This window comes from Acomys minous (assembly GCF_964271855.1).
Source record: "Acomys minous genome assembly, chromosome: 12".
Lineage (NCBI taxonomy): Eukaryota > Metazoa > Chordata > Mammalia > Rodentia > Muridae > Acomys > Acomys minous.
In genome coordinates, this window is record NC_140493.1 from 25,768,889 (window position 1) to 25,787,251 (window position 18,363).

An 18,363-nucleotide genomic window follows, 5' to 3' on the forward strand; every position below is an offset into this window, starting at 1 on the left:
GTACTTTACTGTTCTCTGTGTATGAGTGTTTTGTGTGAATGGATGTATTCATTCCTGGTGCCCCTGGAGATCAAAGCGGGTGTCAGATTCCCTTGGACTGGAGTTAGACAGTTGTCAGTTGCCTTGTGGGTGCTGGTAATCAAACCTAGGCTGGTCTGGGAGAGCAACAAATATTCTTAACCACAGAACCATTTCTCCAGCCTATGCTTTTGATTCTTTTGAGACAGGATTTATGTAGCCCAGGCAAGCCTTGAACTCATATCCTTCTGGCTCAGTCTCACTAATGCTAAGATTACAAGTGTATGCCAGCACAGCTGGGAGAGGGGAGAGCAGTGTGACAGCACAGCTGGGGGAGGGGAGAGTGTGACAGCACAGCTGGGGGAGGGGAGCAGTGTGACAGCACAGCTGGGGGAGGAGAGCAGTGTGACAGCACAGCTGGGGGAGGGGAGAGCAGTGTGACAGCACAGCTGGGGGAGGAGAGCAGTGTGACAGCACAGCTGGGGGAGGGGAGCAGTGTGACAGCACAGCTGGGGGAGGGGAGAGCAGTGTGACACCACAGCTGGGGGAGGGGAGCAGTGTGACAGCACAGCTGGGGGAGGGGAGCAGTGTGACAGCACAGCTGGGGGAGGGGAGAGCAGTGTGACAGCACAGCTGGGGGAGGGGAGCAGTGTGACAGCACAGCTGGGGGAGGGGAGCAGTGTGACAGCACAGCTGGGGGAAGGGAGCAGTGTGACAGCACAGCTGGGGGAGGGGAGCAGTGTGACAGCAGCACAGCTGGGAGAGGGGAGCAGTGTGACAGCACAGCTGGGGGAGGGGAGCAGTGTGACAGCACAGCTGGGGGAAGGGAGCAGTGTGACAGCACAGCTGGGGGAGGGGAGCAGTGTGACAGCAGCACAGCTGGGAGAGGGGAGCAGTGTGACAGCACAGCTGGGGGAGGGGAGCAGTGTGACAGCAGCACAGCTGGGAGAGGGGAGCAGTGTGACAGCAGCACAGCTGGGAGAGGGGAGCAGTGTGACAGCAGCACAGCTGGGAGAGGGGAGCAGTGTGACAGCACAGCTGGGGGAGGGGAGCAGTGTGACAGCACAGCTGGGAGAGGGGAGCAGTGTGACAGCAGCACAGCTGGGGGAGGGGAGCAGTGTGACAGCAGCACAGCTGGGGGAGGGGAGCAGTGTGACAGCACAGCTGGGGGAGGGGAGCAGTGTGACAGCACAGCTGGGGGAGGGGAGCAGTGTGACAGCACAGCTGGGGGAGGGGAGCAGTGTGACAGCACAGCTGGGAGAGGGGAGCAGTGTGACAGCAGCACAGCCGGGAGAGGGGAGCAGTGTGACAGCAGCACAGCTGGGGGAGGGGAGCAGTGTGACAGCAGCACAGCCGGGAGAGGGGAGCAGTGTGACAGCAGCACAGCCGGGAGAGGGGAGCAGTGTGACAGCAGCACAGCTGGGGGAGGGGAGCAGTGTGACAGCAGCACAGCCGGGAGAGGGGAGCAGTGTGACAGCACAGCTGGGGGAGGGGAGCAGTGTGACAGCACAGCTGGGGGAGGGGAGCAGTGTGACAGCACAGCTGGGGGAGGGGAGCAGTGTGACAGCACAGCTGGGAGAGGGGAGCAGTGTGACAGCACAGCTGGGAGAGGGGAGCAGTGTGACAGCAGCACAGCCGGGAGAGGGGAGCAGTGTGACAGCAGCACAGCTGGGGGAGGGGAGCAGTGTGACAGCACAGCTGGGGGAAGGGAGCAGTGTGACAGCAGCACAGCTGGGAGAGGGGAGCAGTGTGACAGCAGCACAGCTGGGAGAGGGGAGCAGTGTGACAGCAGCACAGCTGGGGGAGGGGAGCAGTGTGACAGCAGCACAGCTGGGGGAGGGGAGCAGTGTGACAGCAGCACAGCTGGGGGAGGGGAGCAGTGTGACAGCACAGCTGGGGGAGGGGAGCAGTGTGACAGCACAGCTGGGGGAGGGGAGCAGTGTGACAGCAGCACAGCTGGGAGAGGGGAGCAGTGTGACAGCACAGCTGGGAGAGGGGAGCAGTGTGACAGCACAGCTGGGGGAGGGGAGCAGTGTGACAGCACAGCTGGGGGAGGGGAGCAGTGTGACAGCACAGCTGGGGGAGGGGAGCAGTGTGACAGCAGCACAGCTGGGGGAGGGGAGCAGTGTGACAGCCCAGCTGGGAGAGGGGAGCAGTGTGACAGCACAGCTGGGGGAGGGGAGCAGTGTGACAGCACAGCTGGGGGAGGGGAGCAGTGTGACAGCACAGCTGGGGGAGGGGAGCAGTGTGACAGCACAGCTGGGAGAGGGGAGCAGTGTGACAGCAGCACAGCTGAGGGAGGGGAGCAGTGTGACAGCAGCACAGCTGGGGGAGGGGAGCAGTGTGACAGCAGCACAGCCGGGAGAGGGGAGCAGTGTGACAGCAGCACAGCCGGGAGAGGGGAGCAGTGTGACAGCAGCACAGCCGGGGGAGGGGAGCAGTGTGACAGCAGCACAGCTGGGGGAGGGGAGCAGTGTGACAGCACAGCTGGGGGAGGGGAGCAGTGTGACAGCACAGCTGGGGGAGGGGAGCAGTGTGACAGCACAGCTGGGGGAGGGGAGCAGTGTGACAGCAGCACAGCCGGGAGAGGGGAGCAGTGTGACAGCAGCACAGCCAGGAGAGGGGAGCAGTGTGACAGCAGCACAGCTGGGAGAGGGGAGCAGTGTGACAGCAGCACAGCTGGGAGAGGGGAGCAGTGTGACAGCAGCACAGCTGGGAGAGGGGAGCAGTGTGACAGCAGCACAGCTGGGGGAGGGGAGCAGTGTGACAGCACAGCTGGGGGAGGGGAGCAGTGTGACAGCACAGCTGGGGGAGGGGAGCAGTGTGACAGCACAGCTGGGGGAGGGGAGCAGTGTGACAGCACAGCTGGGGGAGGGGAGCAGTGTGACAGCAGCACAGCTGGGAGAGGGGAGCAGTGTGACAGCACAGCTGGGAGAGGGGAGCAGTGTGACAGCACAGCTGGGGGAGGGGAGCAGTGTGACAGCACAGCTGGGGGAGGGGAGCAGTGTGACAGTACAGCTGGGGGAGGGGAGCAGTGTGACAGCAGCACAGCTGGGGGAGGGGAGCAGTGTGACAGCACAGCTGGGAGAGGGGAGCAGTGTGACAGCACAGCTGGGGGAGGGGAGCAGTGTGACAGCACAGCTGGGGGAGGGGAGCAGTGTGACAGCAGCACAGCCGGGGGAGGGGAGCAGTGTGACAGCACAGCTGGGGGAGGGGAGCAGTGTGACAGCAGCACAGCTGGGAGAGGGGAGCAGTGTGACAGCACAGCTGGGAGAGGGGAGCAGTGTGACAGCACAGCTGGGGGAGGGGAGCAGTGTGACAGCAGCACAGCCGGGAGAGGGGAGCAGTGTGACAGCACAGCCGGGGGAGGGGAGCAGTGTGACAGCAGCACAGCCGGGAGAGGGGAGCAGTGTGACAGCAGCACAGCCGGGAGAGGGGAGCAGTGTGACAGCAGCACAGCTGGGAGAGGGGAGCAGTGTGACAGCAGCACAGCTGGGGGAGGGGAGCAGTGTGACAGCAGCACAGCTGGGAGAGGAGAGCAGTGTGACAGCAGCACAGCTGGGAGAGGGGAGCAGTGTGACAGCAGCACAGCTGGGAGAGGGGAGCAGTGTGACAGCAGCACAGCTGGGGGAGGGGAGCAGTGTGACAGCAGCACAGCCGGGAGAGGGGAGCAGTGTGACAGCAGCACAGCTGGGAGAGGGGAGCAGTGTGACAGCAGCACAGCTGGGAGAGGGGAGCAGTGTGACAGCACAGCTGGGGGAGGGGAGCAGTGTGACAGCAGCACAGCTGGGAGAGGGGAGCAGTGTGACAGCAGCACAGCTGGGAGAGGGGAGCAGTGTGACAGCAGCACAGCTGGGAGAGGGGAGCAGTGTGACAGCACAGCTGGGGGAGGGGAGCAGTGTGACAGCAGCACAGCTGGGAGAGGGGAGCAGTGTGACAGCAGCACAGCTGGGAGAGGGGAGCAGTGTGACAGCACAGCCGGGGGAGGGGAGCAGTGTGACAGCAGCACAGCCGGGGGAGGGGAGCAGTGTGACAGCAGCACAGCCGGGAGAGGGGAGCAGTGTGACAGCAGCACAGCTGGGAGAGGGGAGCAGTGTGACAGCAGCACAGCTGGGAGAGGGGAGCAGTGTGACAGCACAATATTAGTGCTAGTAGTCATTTCTTTTTTCATTTTGTTTGCTTGTTTGCTTCTGAGACAGATTTTCTCTACATAACCCTGGCTGTCCTGGAACCTACCATGTAGATCAGTCTGGCCTCAAATTCACAGAGATCTACTTGCCTCGGTTTCCCAAGTACTGGGATTAAAGGCATATACCACCACATTCAGCCTGGTAAATTCTTTTTTTAAAGATATCCTTTTTTTCCTTCCTTCCTTTCCTTCTTTTCTTTCTTTCTTTCTTTTTATTTTTTTTGTTGTTGTTTTTGTTTGTTTGTTTTTACAAGACAGGGTTTCTCTACATAGCTATGGCTGTCCTGGAACTCACTTTGTAGACCAGGCTGTCCTGGAACTCACAGAAATCAACCTGCCTCTGCCTCCCGTGCTGGGATTAAAAGCATGCGCCATCAGGCCCAGTGATTTCCTTATTTTTAGCCTGTATTGTTGGAGCTCCCCTTTAATCCAGCACTTGGGAAACAAAGGCAGGTGGATCTCTGAGTTCAAGACCAGCCTGGTCTGCAGACTGAGTTCCAGGACAGCCAGGGCTATGCAAAGAAACCCTGTCCCGAAAAACCAAAAGAGCTTGGTGCCAGCACTGGATCTTCTGGAACTGGAGCCACAGGTTAGGAGCAAACGTGTGGATGGCGGAAACTGAACTCAGGTCCTACAGAAGAACAGCAAATAAGCTGAGCTGTTGTCCTTCCAGCCTCCAGAACCAAAAAGTTCTTTTTCTATCTTTTTTTTTTTTTCAAGACAGAGTTTCTCTTTGTAGCCCTGGCTGTCCTGGAACTCACTTTGTAGACCAGGCTGGCCTCAAATTCACAGAGATCCTCCGGCCTCCGCCTCCCAAGAGCTGGGATTAAAGGTGTGCGCCATCACCACCACTGGGCTCAATAATTTCTTTGCTAAGTATTTACTTAGTATTATTATTAGGGGGTAGGTAGGGTGTGTGCTAGCCAGGGAGAGATCAGAGAACAACTCAATGGAGTCAGTTCTCCTCCTCTACTGCTATGTGGGAGCCCAGCTTGAGTGGCAAGCACTTTTACCCACAGAACCATCTCACGAGCCCAAGGCTAAGTTCTTACTGTAACCCCTCCTGGTATTGGAGGATGGGGCAGTTTGATTCCCTAACTAGCAATTTTTGGATTCTTCCTTGCTGTATAAATGAATGTCAGCCAAACAGCCAGACATCCCACCCTTGTGCCAGCACTGACTGTCGAGAACACTCTACAGATGCCTTGAGGAAACTGCACACTATGGCTGCTTGCTCTGGCTCTTGAAGGTACAGACCCTGTCAGAACTACTGTAAAGCTTACATTGGACATCCTGTGATGACAAGCCCATGGTGAACTCTGAATGATCCTGCAATCACTTCTACTGGGGCAAGAGAGGAGACATGTCCCCTGGTAGCCTGCCGGAGAGGAACTGCAGAGACGGGTGCTAACGGACCAAAGCTATGATCCCTATGAACGGCAGCCTTTACTTGAAGGGAAGTCTCTTGTGAAACACCTCTGGCTATATTACATGTGTGAGCGAGTGGCTTGAGTCACTTGGTGAGTCAGCTGAGAGACACCCAAACAGTCTGTGCAACACCAGGCCCAATAAAAGGCTCCCCTCGAGTGATGTTTTCTGGCTTGCCTTTAGTAACTGGGCTGAGGAGGTGACAGGAAAGCAACAGCAGAGAAAGGATGATGGAAACAAGGACAAAAGGAACAAAACAGCAGCAGTGGTCACTCTGCAGCCTGGAGGCCAAGCTGAAAACTGCCCAGGCAGCTGGCTGCTTACGGCGGGGCGGCTGGAAAGAGAGACCAGAGCAGGAGCTAGACCAGCAGCTGTAGCAGGGAAGGTAGAGCTGAGTATCAAGAATAGAAAGAGAAGCCGGGCGTGATGGCACACGCCTTTAATCCCAGCACTCAGGAGGCAGAGGCAGGGGGATCGCTGTCAGTTCAAGGCCAGCCTGGTCTACAAAGTGAGTCCAGGACAGCCAGGGCTACACAGAGAAACCCTGTCTCAGAAAGAGAAAAAAGAAAAGAAGAATAGAGAGCAGAGCCACAGAGAGGTGCTGCAGGCCCGGATCTAGAGAGCTGGGCAGCAGCCTCTAGACCAAAAGGCCTGGGAGTTGTAACACCGGCCCCTGCTATTCAGGGTCTGAACAAGAGCTGTAACAGAGCGTGCAGCTTGCTTCTTTAGAATGCTGAGGGATACAAACGCTGTCATAGAGTGGAGTGTGGTGGTACACCCTTGTAATTCCAGAATTCCAGAGGCAGAGACAAGAAGGATTCCTATAAATTCAAGACCAACCCATACTGTATTAGACCCCCATCTCAAAAAAAAAAAAAAAAAAAAAAAGGCATCATTTAAATTACAAAATTTAATAGCCAGGCTTGGTGGCACACACCTTTAATCCCAGCACTCAGGGAGGCAGAGGCAGGTGGATCGCTGTGAGTTTGAGGCCAGCCTGGTCTACAAAGTGAGTCCAGGACAGCCAACGCTACACAGAGAAAGCCTGTCTCAAAAACCAAAAACAAAAAAATAAGTTAAAAAAAAATTTAAACAAAACTAAAACATGCCAGAATTGCTCAAGCTTAGCACCTGACAAGCTTCTTCTTGCTCACTTACAATTTCTATCTAGAACAAAGGGCACCGGGCAGCTGACTGGTAAGAGGACCTGTACCCACGGAACGCTGGGCGGAACACTGGGTCTAGGTCTCTAGCCCTTTCTCACCCAGGAGCAGGATGGATGCACAGGTTTTGGCAGCAGTACACACATTCCTGTCATCAAGGAGGACTCAGAGGCCAGCCCCTAGTCCCGTGCTGTTTGAAGTAGAGAGGGAGGGACAGTACCATATGAACACGTAAGGGCCCTCGGCTTCTGTCAGCAACAGAAGAAACCCAGGCAGACACTGCTGGAAAGGCGGGATGCAAAGCATTCACTTCTAGAATAAAGCATCCATTCAATCATAAGAGGAAGAAGAGACAGAAGGAACAAAGGAGAGGAAGTGGAGGAGGAGGAAGGGGAGGAGGGAGGGAGTTAGGGAGTTAGGGAAGGAGGAGGATACAGTTTTTTGGAATTAACTCTTGCCTCCAAAGAGATTGAACTTTTGCCAGACTGTGCAGCCAAATTTGTCACAAGCCTTGAAATCATTTAAGCCTATGCACTTTAGGGCTAGAGCAATAGCTCAACAGTTAAGGGATCTGGCTGCTCTTCCAGAAAATCGAGACTTAATTCTCAGCACCTACACGGTGGCTCACATGACTGTTGGTAACTCTAGTCTGATGGGGATCCAGCGCCCTCTTCTGGCCTCCATGGGTACTGCACACAACTGGGACACAAATACACACAGGCAAAACGCTCATACCCATAAAATACAATAATCTTTACACAAGTTTTAAACACTGTGCACAACCTACTCTATTCAGCCTGTTTCACTTGCTTCTAAGAGAACAACGTAACCAACCTCACCATGCCCTGATTTCCCATGTAGTCAGCTTTACAACCCAAGCTAGTGTATAGCTTTAGTTTAATTAATTTTTGTTTTTATTTTTTTTAAAAGATTTATTCATTTATTATTTTGTATACAGTGTTGTGCCTGCATGTACACCTGCAGGCCAGAAGAAGGCATTAGATCTCATTATAGATGGTTGTGAGCTTCCATGTAGTTGGTAGGAATTGAACTCAGGACTTCTGGAAGAGCAGTCAGTGCTTTTAACCTCTGAGCCATCTCTCCAGCCCCTATTTTTTGTTTTTCGAGACAGAGTTCCTCTGTATAACAGAGCCCTGGCTGTCCTGGACTTGCTTTGTAGACCAAGTTGGCCTCAAACTCACACAGCTCTGCCTGCCTCTGCCTCTGCCTCCGGAGTGCTGGGATCACAGGCGTGCGTCACCACACCAGGCTAAAGGTTTTGCTTTTCGCCTGCTTGTCCTCACTCTCGCTGGGTCCCTTCACTGTGGTTAGAGCTCGCATCCTCAGAATTCCAACAGACCAAGGCCCAGCAGCTCTCTAGGACTTCCCCGGGGCCCCAGCCCCGATTAGGACTGCTGAGACATCCAGTGTCATGGACTGAACAACTACTAGGTCCTCGGCCTGTCAGGAGACCATCAATGTTGGACTACTTGGACCACAGCCTGTAAGCCATGCTAATAAATCACAGACCGACAGACAGACTGTCACCATACCATGGCCCACCATCTCTCTGAAACTTCATGCCCAATTAAACACTTTTTTGTTAGTTGTCTTAGTCACAGTATTTGTCACAGCAAGAGAAGAGAAACATGCTGAGTCACTTACACAAATGATGCCTCGTGACTGGAGGCCACACCCATGTGGTGCTCGGGACGCCCATTCTGCAGCTGTGTGGTTGAAGCACCTACTCCAAATCATGCTCCCATTAGGGAGCTCACTTTGAAGAGTCCACCCCGCAAGACCCACCACCCCAAGTGGTCCTGTCCCAGCCTACCTGAGCGTGAAGAGTCACCAAGAGGGCGTCAAGCTGAGCCTCCAATGCGCGGCTGCCCACACTCACAGCTGCCTCGAGAATTTGGCCCAGACTCTGTTCAAGATGGGGAGGAGGTACTTTCAGTCCAGCTTCTGCCCCACAAGAGGGGAGTGAGAACTTGGATGAGGTTGCTTCCACAGGGTCTGCTCTGGGGGGCCCTGGTGCTGCTGTGCCCTCCCTCCATCCCTCCAAATACCTTAGATATCTGAAAGGTCTCCGCATGCTTCTTGTAGAGGCCAAGGACTGCAGGGAGGAGCTTGGGAAGCTGCTCTTCCAACTTCTCACTGGGAAGCAGGTGGCTCATGGGACCCAGAGCTGCCACCACTGCAAGCCGGAGCTGAAAGGACAGCAAAGGCCTCCCTGTCTGCTCACTGCTCTGAACCCCACGTCTAACATGCAAGCCTGATGGCTACTAGTTACTAGCACATCTATGCAACAGCTGTGGCAAGAGGTTAGATGGTGGCCGTGTGGGACACAGTCTCAGGGCAGAGCGTGGGTGCCATAGTGCCTGCAACGACCAGGCCTCTAGACCAAGCTTTAGAACAGGTAGATTCCGGTTGGATGCAGGGGCTCCTCATCACCTTCTAAACACCAATCGTGGGCAGGGAACTTGGGCCCCCCTCTCCCCTTAGGACCACCCTGGCAGAGAGAAAGGGCAAAGGCAGGAAGAAGTCTCATAGGCTGAGTCTCAGCCCCGGATGCCATCATAGTTGTACCTTGGCATCTCGGCTCTGCAGCCAGTGGTGGAAAAGAACTTCGTAGGCGCCAAAGATGTCAGTAGCAAAGGTATCCTTCCTGACTGTGGGGTCTGGGGCTTGATCCAGGTTGGCCAGGTACTCCAAGGTGCTCTCACTGAAGTGCTGCAGAGCTGTGATGGCCGACAATGAGCAACTCCCGACACGAACCACACTGGCTCCCCAGTGCTGCCCATGACCTCTCAAAACAGACGGCATGGTGCTTAGACCAGCAGCTGGCCGGGTGGTGACCCCTGGATCCTCGGGGTAAACAGAGTTCTCCTTAAATCTCTATCTTTCCTGAGACCTCAGGATATGGCCGCCTGTGGAAACAGGATGACTACAGGCCTGTCAGGACAAGGTCACGTAGAGGAGAGTGGCCCTAAACCTGACTGGATGGTGCCCTCAAAGAGAGAAGAGATGCAGAGAAGACAGCACGTGTAACAGAGGCCGGGGGTGGAGGCGAGTGAAAGCAGAAGCTCCAAGAAGCCACAACACTATCAGAGGAGGGAAGAGGGAGCAATCTATTCTCTCCCTCAGCCCTCAGGGAGGTGCCAATCCACCAACGCCCTGATCCAGTGTCCCTGAAATAACCTTGCTCCCGTGTCTGCCCTAGTGAAAAAAGGAGGGAGCCTCCCCAGGCTCATGCTACATGCACCACAAGGGCTGTCAGGCCCAGTGTGAGGGCAAGAGGAAGCAGGAAAGAGGGGTCCAGACCTAGGTGGATGGGCATAGGGTGCCAGGGCTGTCAATCAGGCCTTCCTTGGCTATGCCTGCGGCCTGAATGGGGACACAGCTGGGTAGGGCAGAGGCTCTGAGTCACTGTGGGCAGTCACATGAGAGGTCCAAAGATATGGCTAGGGCTAGAGCCCAGGACACAGGCCTCGGTCTGAGCCAGGAGAGAATACAACAGAGCAGCAGGGGCAGGGGTGGGCTTCCCTTCCCACCTTCTGGAACCAGTCAGTCCATCAAGCCTCACGTTCTGCCCAAGCTACTTCACACAACCCCAAGCCATGGTGCACAGACCGAGTAGTGAACGGGGCATCTTGATGTAAAGGCTAACTCTCAGATCATTAACAAGAGCCTGGAAACTGACCCATTTCTGTCAGCATGGGGATGGCTCAGCCCGTATCAGGGACAAGTAGTAGGGTGTTCCTGCAGCCCCTGTACAGAGCCATGATGCACAGGGTCTTGTCCGCAGGATCCCTAGGCTACCTGTCTCATCTCACTGATGACCAACAGTGTGGTGTGGCTACTTTGCAGCGGGTGTGTGACCCTCCCATGGGCCTCCATAGCTTTATGAGTTTCCCAGTCCTTTTTAGCCCTCAAAGTGTGACTCTCAAACGTGAGCCTGGCTGCTTCCTGCCACGGTGGGCTCAGGGTCCCAGGAAGGGCACGTGGCTCTGGATGCTCGGGCTTTTCCAGTAGCTACTTCGCAGCACTCTGGCATGACATGTGAGCATGCCACGCACCTGCTGTGCTCTCTGGTATGAGGATCCTCCTCCATGAAGAGAGATGGCTGGCTGGCAAGCATGTCTGCCACCACTAACCCTTCTGGTACAGCTCTGCTGCCCCTGTAGTCAGATCCTCTTACATTGCTATCTGCTTGCTTCTGCAGGTGCTTGTCACCCACACAGCCCTAATACCCCACGGCTTTGAAGAATGACATCGCTGGCCACTCACCCTAGCCTCCTTCACACCACGTAAGACCGCCAGCACCTGGGTACCCTCCATCTCAGTTCAAGCCCCCTGAGTGCCACACCCTTCGGTTGCTCTAGGGAAGACTATGTCTCTGAAGAGCTTTTGTTTCACCCTCACAGTCAGATGGCACGGGCAGAGCTATGGTCCACTGTGGAGACATCTGTTGGAGCTGTGGAAAACTGCCGGGTGGACTGGTACTCCCAAAGATCAAGGTATGCCAGTTCTTTACTGGTGTCCAGGGCATACGTGCCATGGCCTCTCTGTCTGTCTGTCTGTCTATCTGTCTGTGGAACTTCACACATCCCTTTGGTTTCTTTGCCAGGTGTCTGTCACTGGAATGCAGGCTCCATGGTCTTACCCAGGAACCCTTTCTTCTTTATTTTTTCTCTATTTCCTACAACTCTGGATTATGCCATATTCACTACAAGTTCAACCTCCAATCATTCTGTGGTGCTTTTCATTTCTCTCGCCACATTTCTAGAAAGTTTGATATTTCGTTTGTTTGGGTTTTTTGTTTTGGTTTGGTTTGGTTTTTGGTTTTGTTTTGGTTTGTTTTTTTGTTTTTCGAGACAGGGTTTCTCTGTGTAGCCTTGGCTATCCTGGACTCACTTTGTAGACTAGGCTAGCCAACACAGAACGATCAGCCTGCCTCTGCCTCCCGAGTGCTAGGATTAAAAGCATATGCCACCACACCTGGCTAGAAAGCTTGCTTTTACTTTTCTTGATGGTGACATGCTCTTGCTTCATGAGTTTACTCTGCCCTGTTATCTTCTTGGGTTGTTAGTCAGATTCTTTCCTTTAGTAACTTTCTCTTACCCAAACAGTTAATATTATCCAGGCCACAGTTTCTGTTTATTTGGTTGCCACCTTCCTAGTTGACTTTGCTCAGAGGTGGGACTTATATGCTGCCTGTCATCTCGGGCAGCAGGCCAGGCTGGCTGCTACCCTGGCCCTTCTGAGACCTGTGCATCAGCTCCTCTATGGATGGCCTCCATTAGACTCTTGTTCATCGCCTTCTGCTCTTGCAGCGTTGTCCCCGTCAGCTACCCCTGGCCTCAGACGCCCAGAACCAGAGATCCCACTGGCCTGACAGAGGCTGCTCTACCCACAAGACTACTGTGTCTTCTAGCAGCAAACAAGGTATGCCCAGTGTGAGCAGCACAGATACGTAGGAAGGGCTCCTGCTGAGGCTTGGTGACTTTAGCCAACAGCGCCCCCCCCCCCAAGCAAATGGGAAGCTGAGGTAGCAGAACTGACTCCAAGTTCAGAGATCCTGGCTCCAGAAACAAAAGAAGGCTGGAGATGGAGCGCCGCTGGGAAAGTGCTTGCCTAGCACACACACAGACCTGGCCTCAAGGCCTATAACCACATAAACCAAGCAATGGCTGCATATGTCAATAACTCTAGCAGGAGAATCTGAGATTCAAAGTCATAGCCAGTCTTGTAAGACCCTACCCCCTCGCCCCAGCAAAAAAAAAGGGGGGCTCATCTTGGTGGAGCCCACCTGCCACAGCATAAGGTGCCCATACAGCAGGAATCAGAGGACATCTTTCTACGGGCCAGGCCCAGCCCCACCAGATACTCTCCAGGAGAGCCACACAGAGCAGCAGCCGCCAGCACTTGGCATGAATATCAGATGCTCAGGACACACAGATACCTTCATCCTTGTTGGAGAATCTCTATAGCCCTTACCTGGGCGAGGCCCCCTCACCTGTCTCCAGCACCTTCTGGGTCTGAATGTGTGTTTACCAATGCTCACACTATCCCTACTGTCACAGATCTCCTCGTCATCCCAACCTACATCAAGCAGGGTTCCTACCACTGTGACCTGGACCTGCTCTCGACCACAGGCAGAAAGGACTGGGGAGAAGGGATCCCACAGACAGTGGCATCAGGAAGGCAGGGCAAGAAAGGCTGGAGTGCAATGACTGAAGGAGAGAGAAGAACCTCCTAGACTTTGCTGCTCTGAGAAGAAGCAGGAAAAAAGCAGAAAAGCCAAGAACTCTCTAACAGTCCCCACTGGGCTGGGCATGAGGATCCTGTCCTCCTGAGACCCATGAAAGGCCTACATGCACCCTGTCCACTCAACATCAGAATCACAGCCTTGCTGTCAGGGGTTCTGGAGACCGGGAAACCCAAGGTCATGCCTGTGAGGACACTGCTGCTGGCGGCAAGTGGCCCATGGTCTCAGATCTCTACTTCTACCAAAGTGACCCTCTGTTCCAGGAGAAGGGAGGCCCTCAACCACTGACAGTCTCACTTACCAGTAGGCACAATGTCCAGGCCACAAAACACCCATAGTCCCCTGCAAACACACAAAGGACTGCAGGCCACAGGAGAATGGTGGGAAGACAGTGGCTATGGTCCTTCCCTGCCACGGGTCTGAGATACCAAGGGAATAGCCACTCTGCTAGCTGGGAACACATAGTATAAGAGTGGAAGGTCGGAGAGAGACTCTTTCCACCCTCCTAGCCTATTGAGACCTCTGAAAAACCCTGCAGGGGTTAGGGAGGGAAGTCCTCTCAGCGCATCAGAGAGAGGCAGTAAGGGGGCACAGGCTATGTTTGTGAGTGCAGGCCCTACCCAGCCTCACCTTAGCAGGGGCTCAGCTAACTAGGCCCTATCTTACTAGTAGAGAGCCCACATCCACCACAGAGGACACGTTTGTACACAGCCTCCCAAGAGAGGCCCCAGTTCATACAGTAAAGGAGATGGGCAATGCCCCGTCTTACCGCAGCAGAACACCACCTTCAGAGCGTCCTGCTTGGCCATGCCCAGCATGGGTAGCATGGTGCTCAGGATGGATGGCAGAAAGGGAACCATGCCAAATGCTGTAAGAGAGAGGCTGTCACAGGGGCTGCAGGCCCAGCCCACTTCCCACCCACCCCTTCCTCAGGACTTGGAAGGGACCCACAGCTTAGGTTGGAGACCAGAACCCCAAGTAGTCCTCAGAGGCCCCCAGAACTCCTCAGGGACCTCGAGGGACCAGAATCACAATGGCACTTACCATTGGACACTGAGAGGCTGGCAAGTGTGTGCAGCACTGAGGAGTGGGGCAGAATGCCAGGCTGGAACCTGCTGAGCACCTCCTCCATCACCTGGTTGATGAACTGTTTTCCCACCGCCACCAGGACTCTGCTTGCAGCCTGCTGCCAGTCACAGTCCAGCTCCTGCACCCAAAGAGTCACCAGGTTGATCTCTCCCTGAACCTCTCAAGAGATACAAGCAAGATACTCTGCCCTCAGTGGTGGCTAGACAAGGAAAAGCTGCTGTGTCCTTGTGTTCCTAGTGAATACACGTCAGAGACCACATGGCATAGCCTTCAGCCCACCTCCTTCTCTTCTGTAGGGGCCCTGATGCCTAAGGGAGAAGCCACAAAGTGTGGCAGGAAGGACTGGTGAGGCGAGGCCTGGCGATGCAGCCATTAGCCCGAGTATGGCTTCCTACCCTCATCCTAAGAGTTCAGGTGTCTTGTTCTCTGCTTTAGCCTCTGCCTCTAGGGCGTACACAGGGTCAAGGGGTCTCTAGGGGGCACACAGGATCAAGGGGTCTCTAGGGGGCACACAGGGTCAAGGGGTCTCTAGGGGGCACACAGGACCAAGGGGTCTCTAGGGGGCACACAGGACCAAGGGGTCTCTAGGGGGCACACAGGGTCAAGGGGTCTCTAGGGGGCACACAGGGTCAAGGGGTCTCTAGGGGGCACACAGGGTCAAGGGGTCTCTAGGGGGCACACAGGACCAAGGGGTCTCTAGGGCGTACACAGGGTCAAGGGGTCTCTAGGGGGCACACAGGACCAAGGGGTCTCTAGGGGGCACACAGGGTCAAGGGGTCTCTAGGGAGCACTCAGGGTCAAGGGGTCTCTAGGGGGTACACAGGGTCAAGGGGTCTCTAGGGCGTACACAGGGTCAAGGGGTCTCTAGGGGGCACACAGGGTCAAGGGGTCTCTAGGGGGCACACAGGACCAAGGGGTCTCTAGGGGGCACACAGGACCAAGGGGTCTCTAGGGGGCACACAGGACCAAGGGGTCTCTAGGGGGCACACAGGACCAAGGGGTCTCTAGAGGGCACACAGGACCAAGGGGTCTCTAGGGGGCACACAGGACCAAGGGGTCTCTAGGGGGTACACAGGGTCAAGGGGTCTCTGCCAGTCAGACTCTTGCCTTGTTCCAGATACTATGGGATGGCAGCCAAAGAAAAGGAGCTGTCCTCACCAGCCTCCGTGCCAGAGGCCCTTACCTTGGTCCTAGTCATCTCACTGGAAGCCAGGAGGATGACAACAGCAGCGGTGTCCTTGTCCACCTCGTGGATATGACTGCTCAGTACTGTCTCCATGGCCTTCAGGATCTTCGTACGGTATGGATGAGCCAGCTGAGGAAAAAAAGTTCCCACAGGATGGCATGAGAGGTGAAATGCGTACCCAGGTACCCTTTGGGCATTTTGTTTCTACAGGGCTACATTGTACACGGTCATGCCCTTAAGGAAAGCATACTGGCTGAGCCTCAGAGCCTGTGTAAGTGCCTGTGTGCCTTTAGAAGGGACGAGGGCAGTCTTCTGTGTGGAGCAAGCTGCAGAGGAGCTGGTGACCTTCTGCCCTCTGAGTACTGCCAGCGGGGTGCCCTGGAGGGCCCCTCTTCCTTCCGCACTTGGCCTCCCAGGCACAAGGATAAGAAGCCATCCTTGAACCATCATTTTCTGCAGCCAGGCCTACCAAAGTCAAACACAGCCACTACAGCCCTCCTTCAGTCACGGTCCTTCTCTGCTCACTGCCTCGGCACTACTGGCCCAGCCTCCTGGACTAATCCTTGGCACAGGCCTCAGTCTATCCTTATCTCAGCAGCTCTCAAGTCACCTTGGACTCATGCCACCTGCACTGGAAAGCTGGCATGGACAGTGTCCAGGCCCATATAAAGGGCCATGGAGGAGTGGCTAGTGAAGGCTTCCAGTTGCCCATGGTGGGAGTAGCTTGCTGTACCCACAGAGTAGCCTGCATTGGGTAGCATGGGTGTGAGCAGTGGCTGGCCCAGAATAGGCCAATGGTCCATAGGCCCTGGGACTGCCTCTTCACTGATGCCATAACTATGTCTCCCACAGCCACGCTGCCCACCACAGCAGGAGAGGAAAAGGTGAATATGTCAGCTGGGACCTATGTAAGACAATACAGTGCAGTTAAGAAATCTATTCATGGGGCTCATGAGAAGGCTCCGCTGTTAAGAGCACTAACTGCTCTTCCAGAAGACACAGGTTCCCAGCACCTACCTGGCAGCTCCCAACTGTCTATTACTCTAGTCCTAGGGGACCCAACATCTTTTTTAGCCTCCCTGGGCACCATACATGTATGGTGGACAGACATACATGCAGGCAAAACATCCAACCATATACAATAAAATACATAAAGGGAAAAAGAAAAAAAAAAAAGCCAAGCCAGGTGTCACCACACCTTAAATCCCAGCACTTGGGAGGCAGAGGTAGGTGGATCACTGTGAGTTCGAGGCCAGCCTGGTCTACAAAGCAAGTCCAGGACAGGCAAGGCTACACAGACAAATGCTGTCTCGGAAATAAAAAAGAAAGAAAGAAAGAAAAAGAAAAAAGAAAGCCACACACAGTATCCAAGTTCCCTGGCCCAGGACCAGATGAGACATGCTTGCTGGCTGCTGGTGCCTGCTGCACGAGCAACAGACAGTCCCCTTCATTCCTGAGCCCACAGTGGATGAGACGGTCATTCCAGGAAGTAACCATAGAGCCACAAATAGCTCCAGAGACAAGGAATCTGCCAGTTTAGGGAAAGAGCTTCAGCCCTGCTTTGTTTCTTCAGGATAAGGGTTTTGAATTCTTGAATGTCAGTGCCCCAGGGAAGGGGCGGGGTGCACTCTGAGATGGTGGTTCTTGGCAAGTCACAGAGAAGATGGCCACTTCCGCTGGCTGGGTTCACATTTCTCTTTCCAGGAACATGGTGTTCCTGCAAGAGTCCCTCCCCTGACAGGAGCCATAGACAGCATGCCATGGGGTCGAGGAAGGGTTGTTGATGCTTTCTTTGGAGAAGAACAGAAAATGAATATGAACTGGTATGCTTCCCCTCTTTAAAGATTTACTATCTGCATGTACACCTGCAGGCCAGAAGAGGGCATCAGATCATATTCTAGAGGGTTGTGAGCCACCATGTGGTTGTCAGGAATTGAGCTCAGGACCTCTGGAAGAGCAACCAGTGCTCTTAACTTTTGAGCCATCTCTCCAGCCCCTCAACTGGTATGCTTTTATTTAATAAAAATTATTAGGAGCTAGGAGCACAGCTCGGATGACGTAGTGAGAACATCTCTGCCAGTTCTATCTGGAGCAAATGTTCCCAGCTTCCTCAGGCTCTTGGTCCTAGCCGCCACATGGTCTTCCCAGGCTTCTAACTCTCACCTTCGTGGAGGTACTTTAGGAAACCCCTGCCTTCCCTCTAACAGTAAACACAGAGGAGGAGGAGTTCTACAGCTTGACTTCTCAAGGCTCCCCTCAAGCCATCAGCATACCCGCTGGCTATGCTGCTCTGGCAACTTACTGCTCAGTGCAGCGCAAAAAGCCAGCTCCAGTAGCTGGTGGAACAGATGGGCTCTGTGACCTTGGACTCTCTAAGGAAAATGTCAAAGGAATCTACATTTTAAAAGAGGCTGGAGAGATGGCTCAGCAGTGAGGAGCACTTGCTGCTCTTGCAAAGGACCAGGGTCCAGTTGCCAGTAGCCACATCAGGTGGCTCACAAACACATGGAACACCAGCTGCAGTGAGTCTGATGCCCTCTTCTGGCCTCTACAGGCATTGCATGCATTTGCTGGACAAGCAGGCACTTACATACCCAGACATAAATAAAAAGAGGCAAGGGGCTGGAGACATTGGCTCTGAGGTTGACAGCATTGGCTGCTCTTGAAGAGGGCCGGAGCTCAAGGCCCAGAACCTGCATAGAAGCTCAAAACTATCTGTAACTCCATTGCCAGGTGGTTTCTAATGCCCACACCGGCACTATGCAGGCAAAACACCAATACATATAAAAGAAAAATAAATTAAAAATCTTTTTTTTTCAAGACAGGATCTCTCTGTCTTGGCTGTCCTGGACTAACTTTGTAGACCAGGCTGGCCTTGAACTCACAGCGATCCGCCTGCCTCTGCCTCCCGAGTGCTGGGATTAAAGGCGCGCATCACCACCACCAGGCTAAATAAAAAAATCTTAAAAGATTTCAAGAATATTAAGCACAATTTAAAGGCACTTTTAAATTTTTAAGT

At 54.5% G+C, this 18,363-nt stretch overlaps 1 protein-coding gene across 2 annotated transcripts in view; it reads right to left on the reverse strand.

Moving 5' to 3' along the window:
• The window catches only part of MROH1 (maestro heat like repeat family member 1), a 73,385-nt gene that overhangs the window by 37,823 nt on the left and 17,199 nt on the right, over nucleotides 1-18,363 (reverse strand). For both annotated transcript variants that reach the window (XM_084747860.1, XM_084747859.1), the window contains exons 7-12: nucleotides 15,342-15,473; nucleotides 14,114-14,276; nucleotides 13,839-13,937; nucleotides 9,388-9,539; nucleotides 8,868-9,008; nucleotides 8,633-8,725 (exon numbers count right to left, since the gene is read on the reverse strand). In XM_084747860.1, coding sequence (XP_084603986.1) covers nucleotides 8,633-8,725; nucleotides 8,868-9,008; nucleotides 9,388-9,539; nucleotides 13,839-13,937; nucleotides 14,114-14,276; nucleotides 15,342-15,473 — 780 coding nt within the window. The remainder of the gene's footprint in view (nucleotides 1-8,632; nucleotides 8,726-8,867; nucleotides 9,009-9,387; nucleotides 9,540-13,838; nucleotides 13,938-14,113; nucleotides 14,277-15,341; nucleotides 15,474-18,363) is intronic.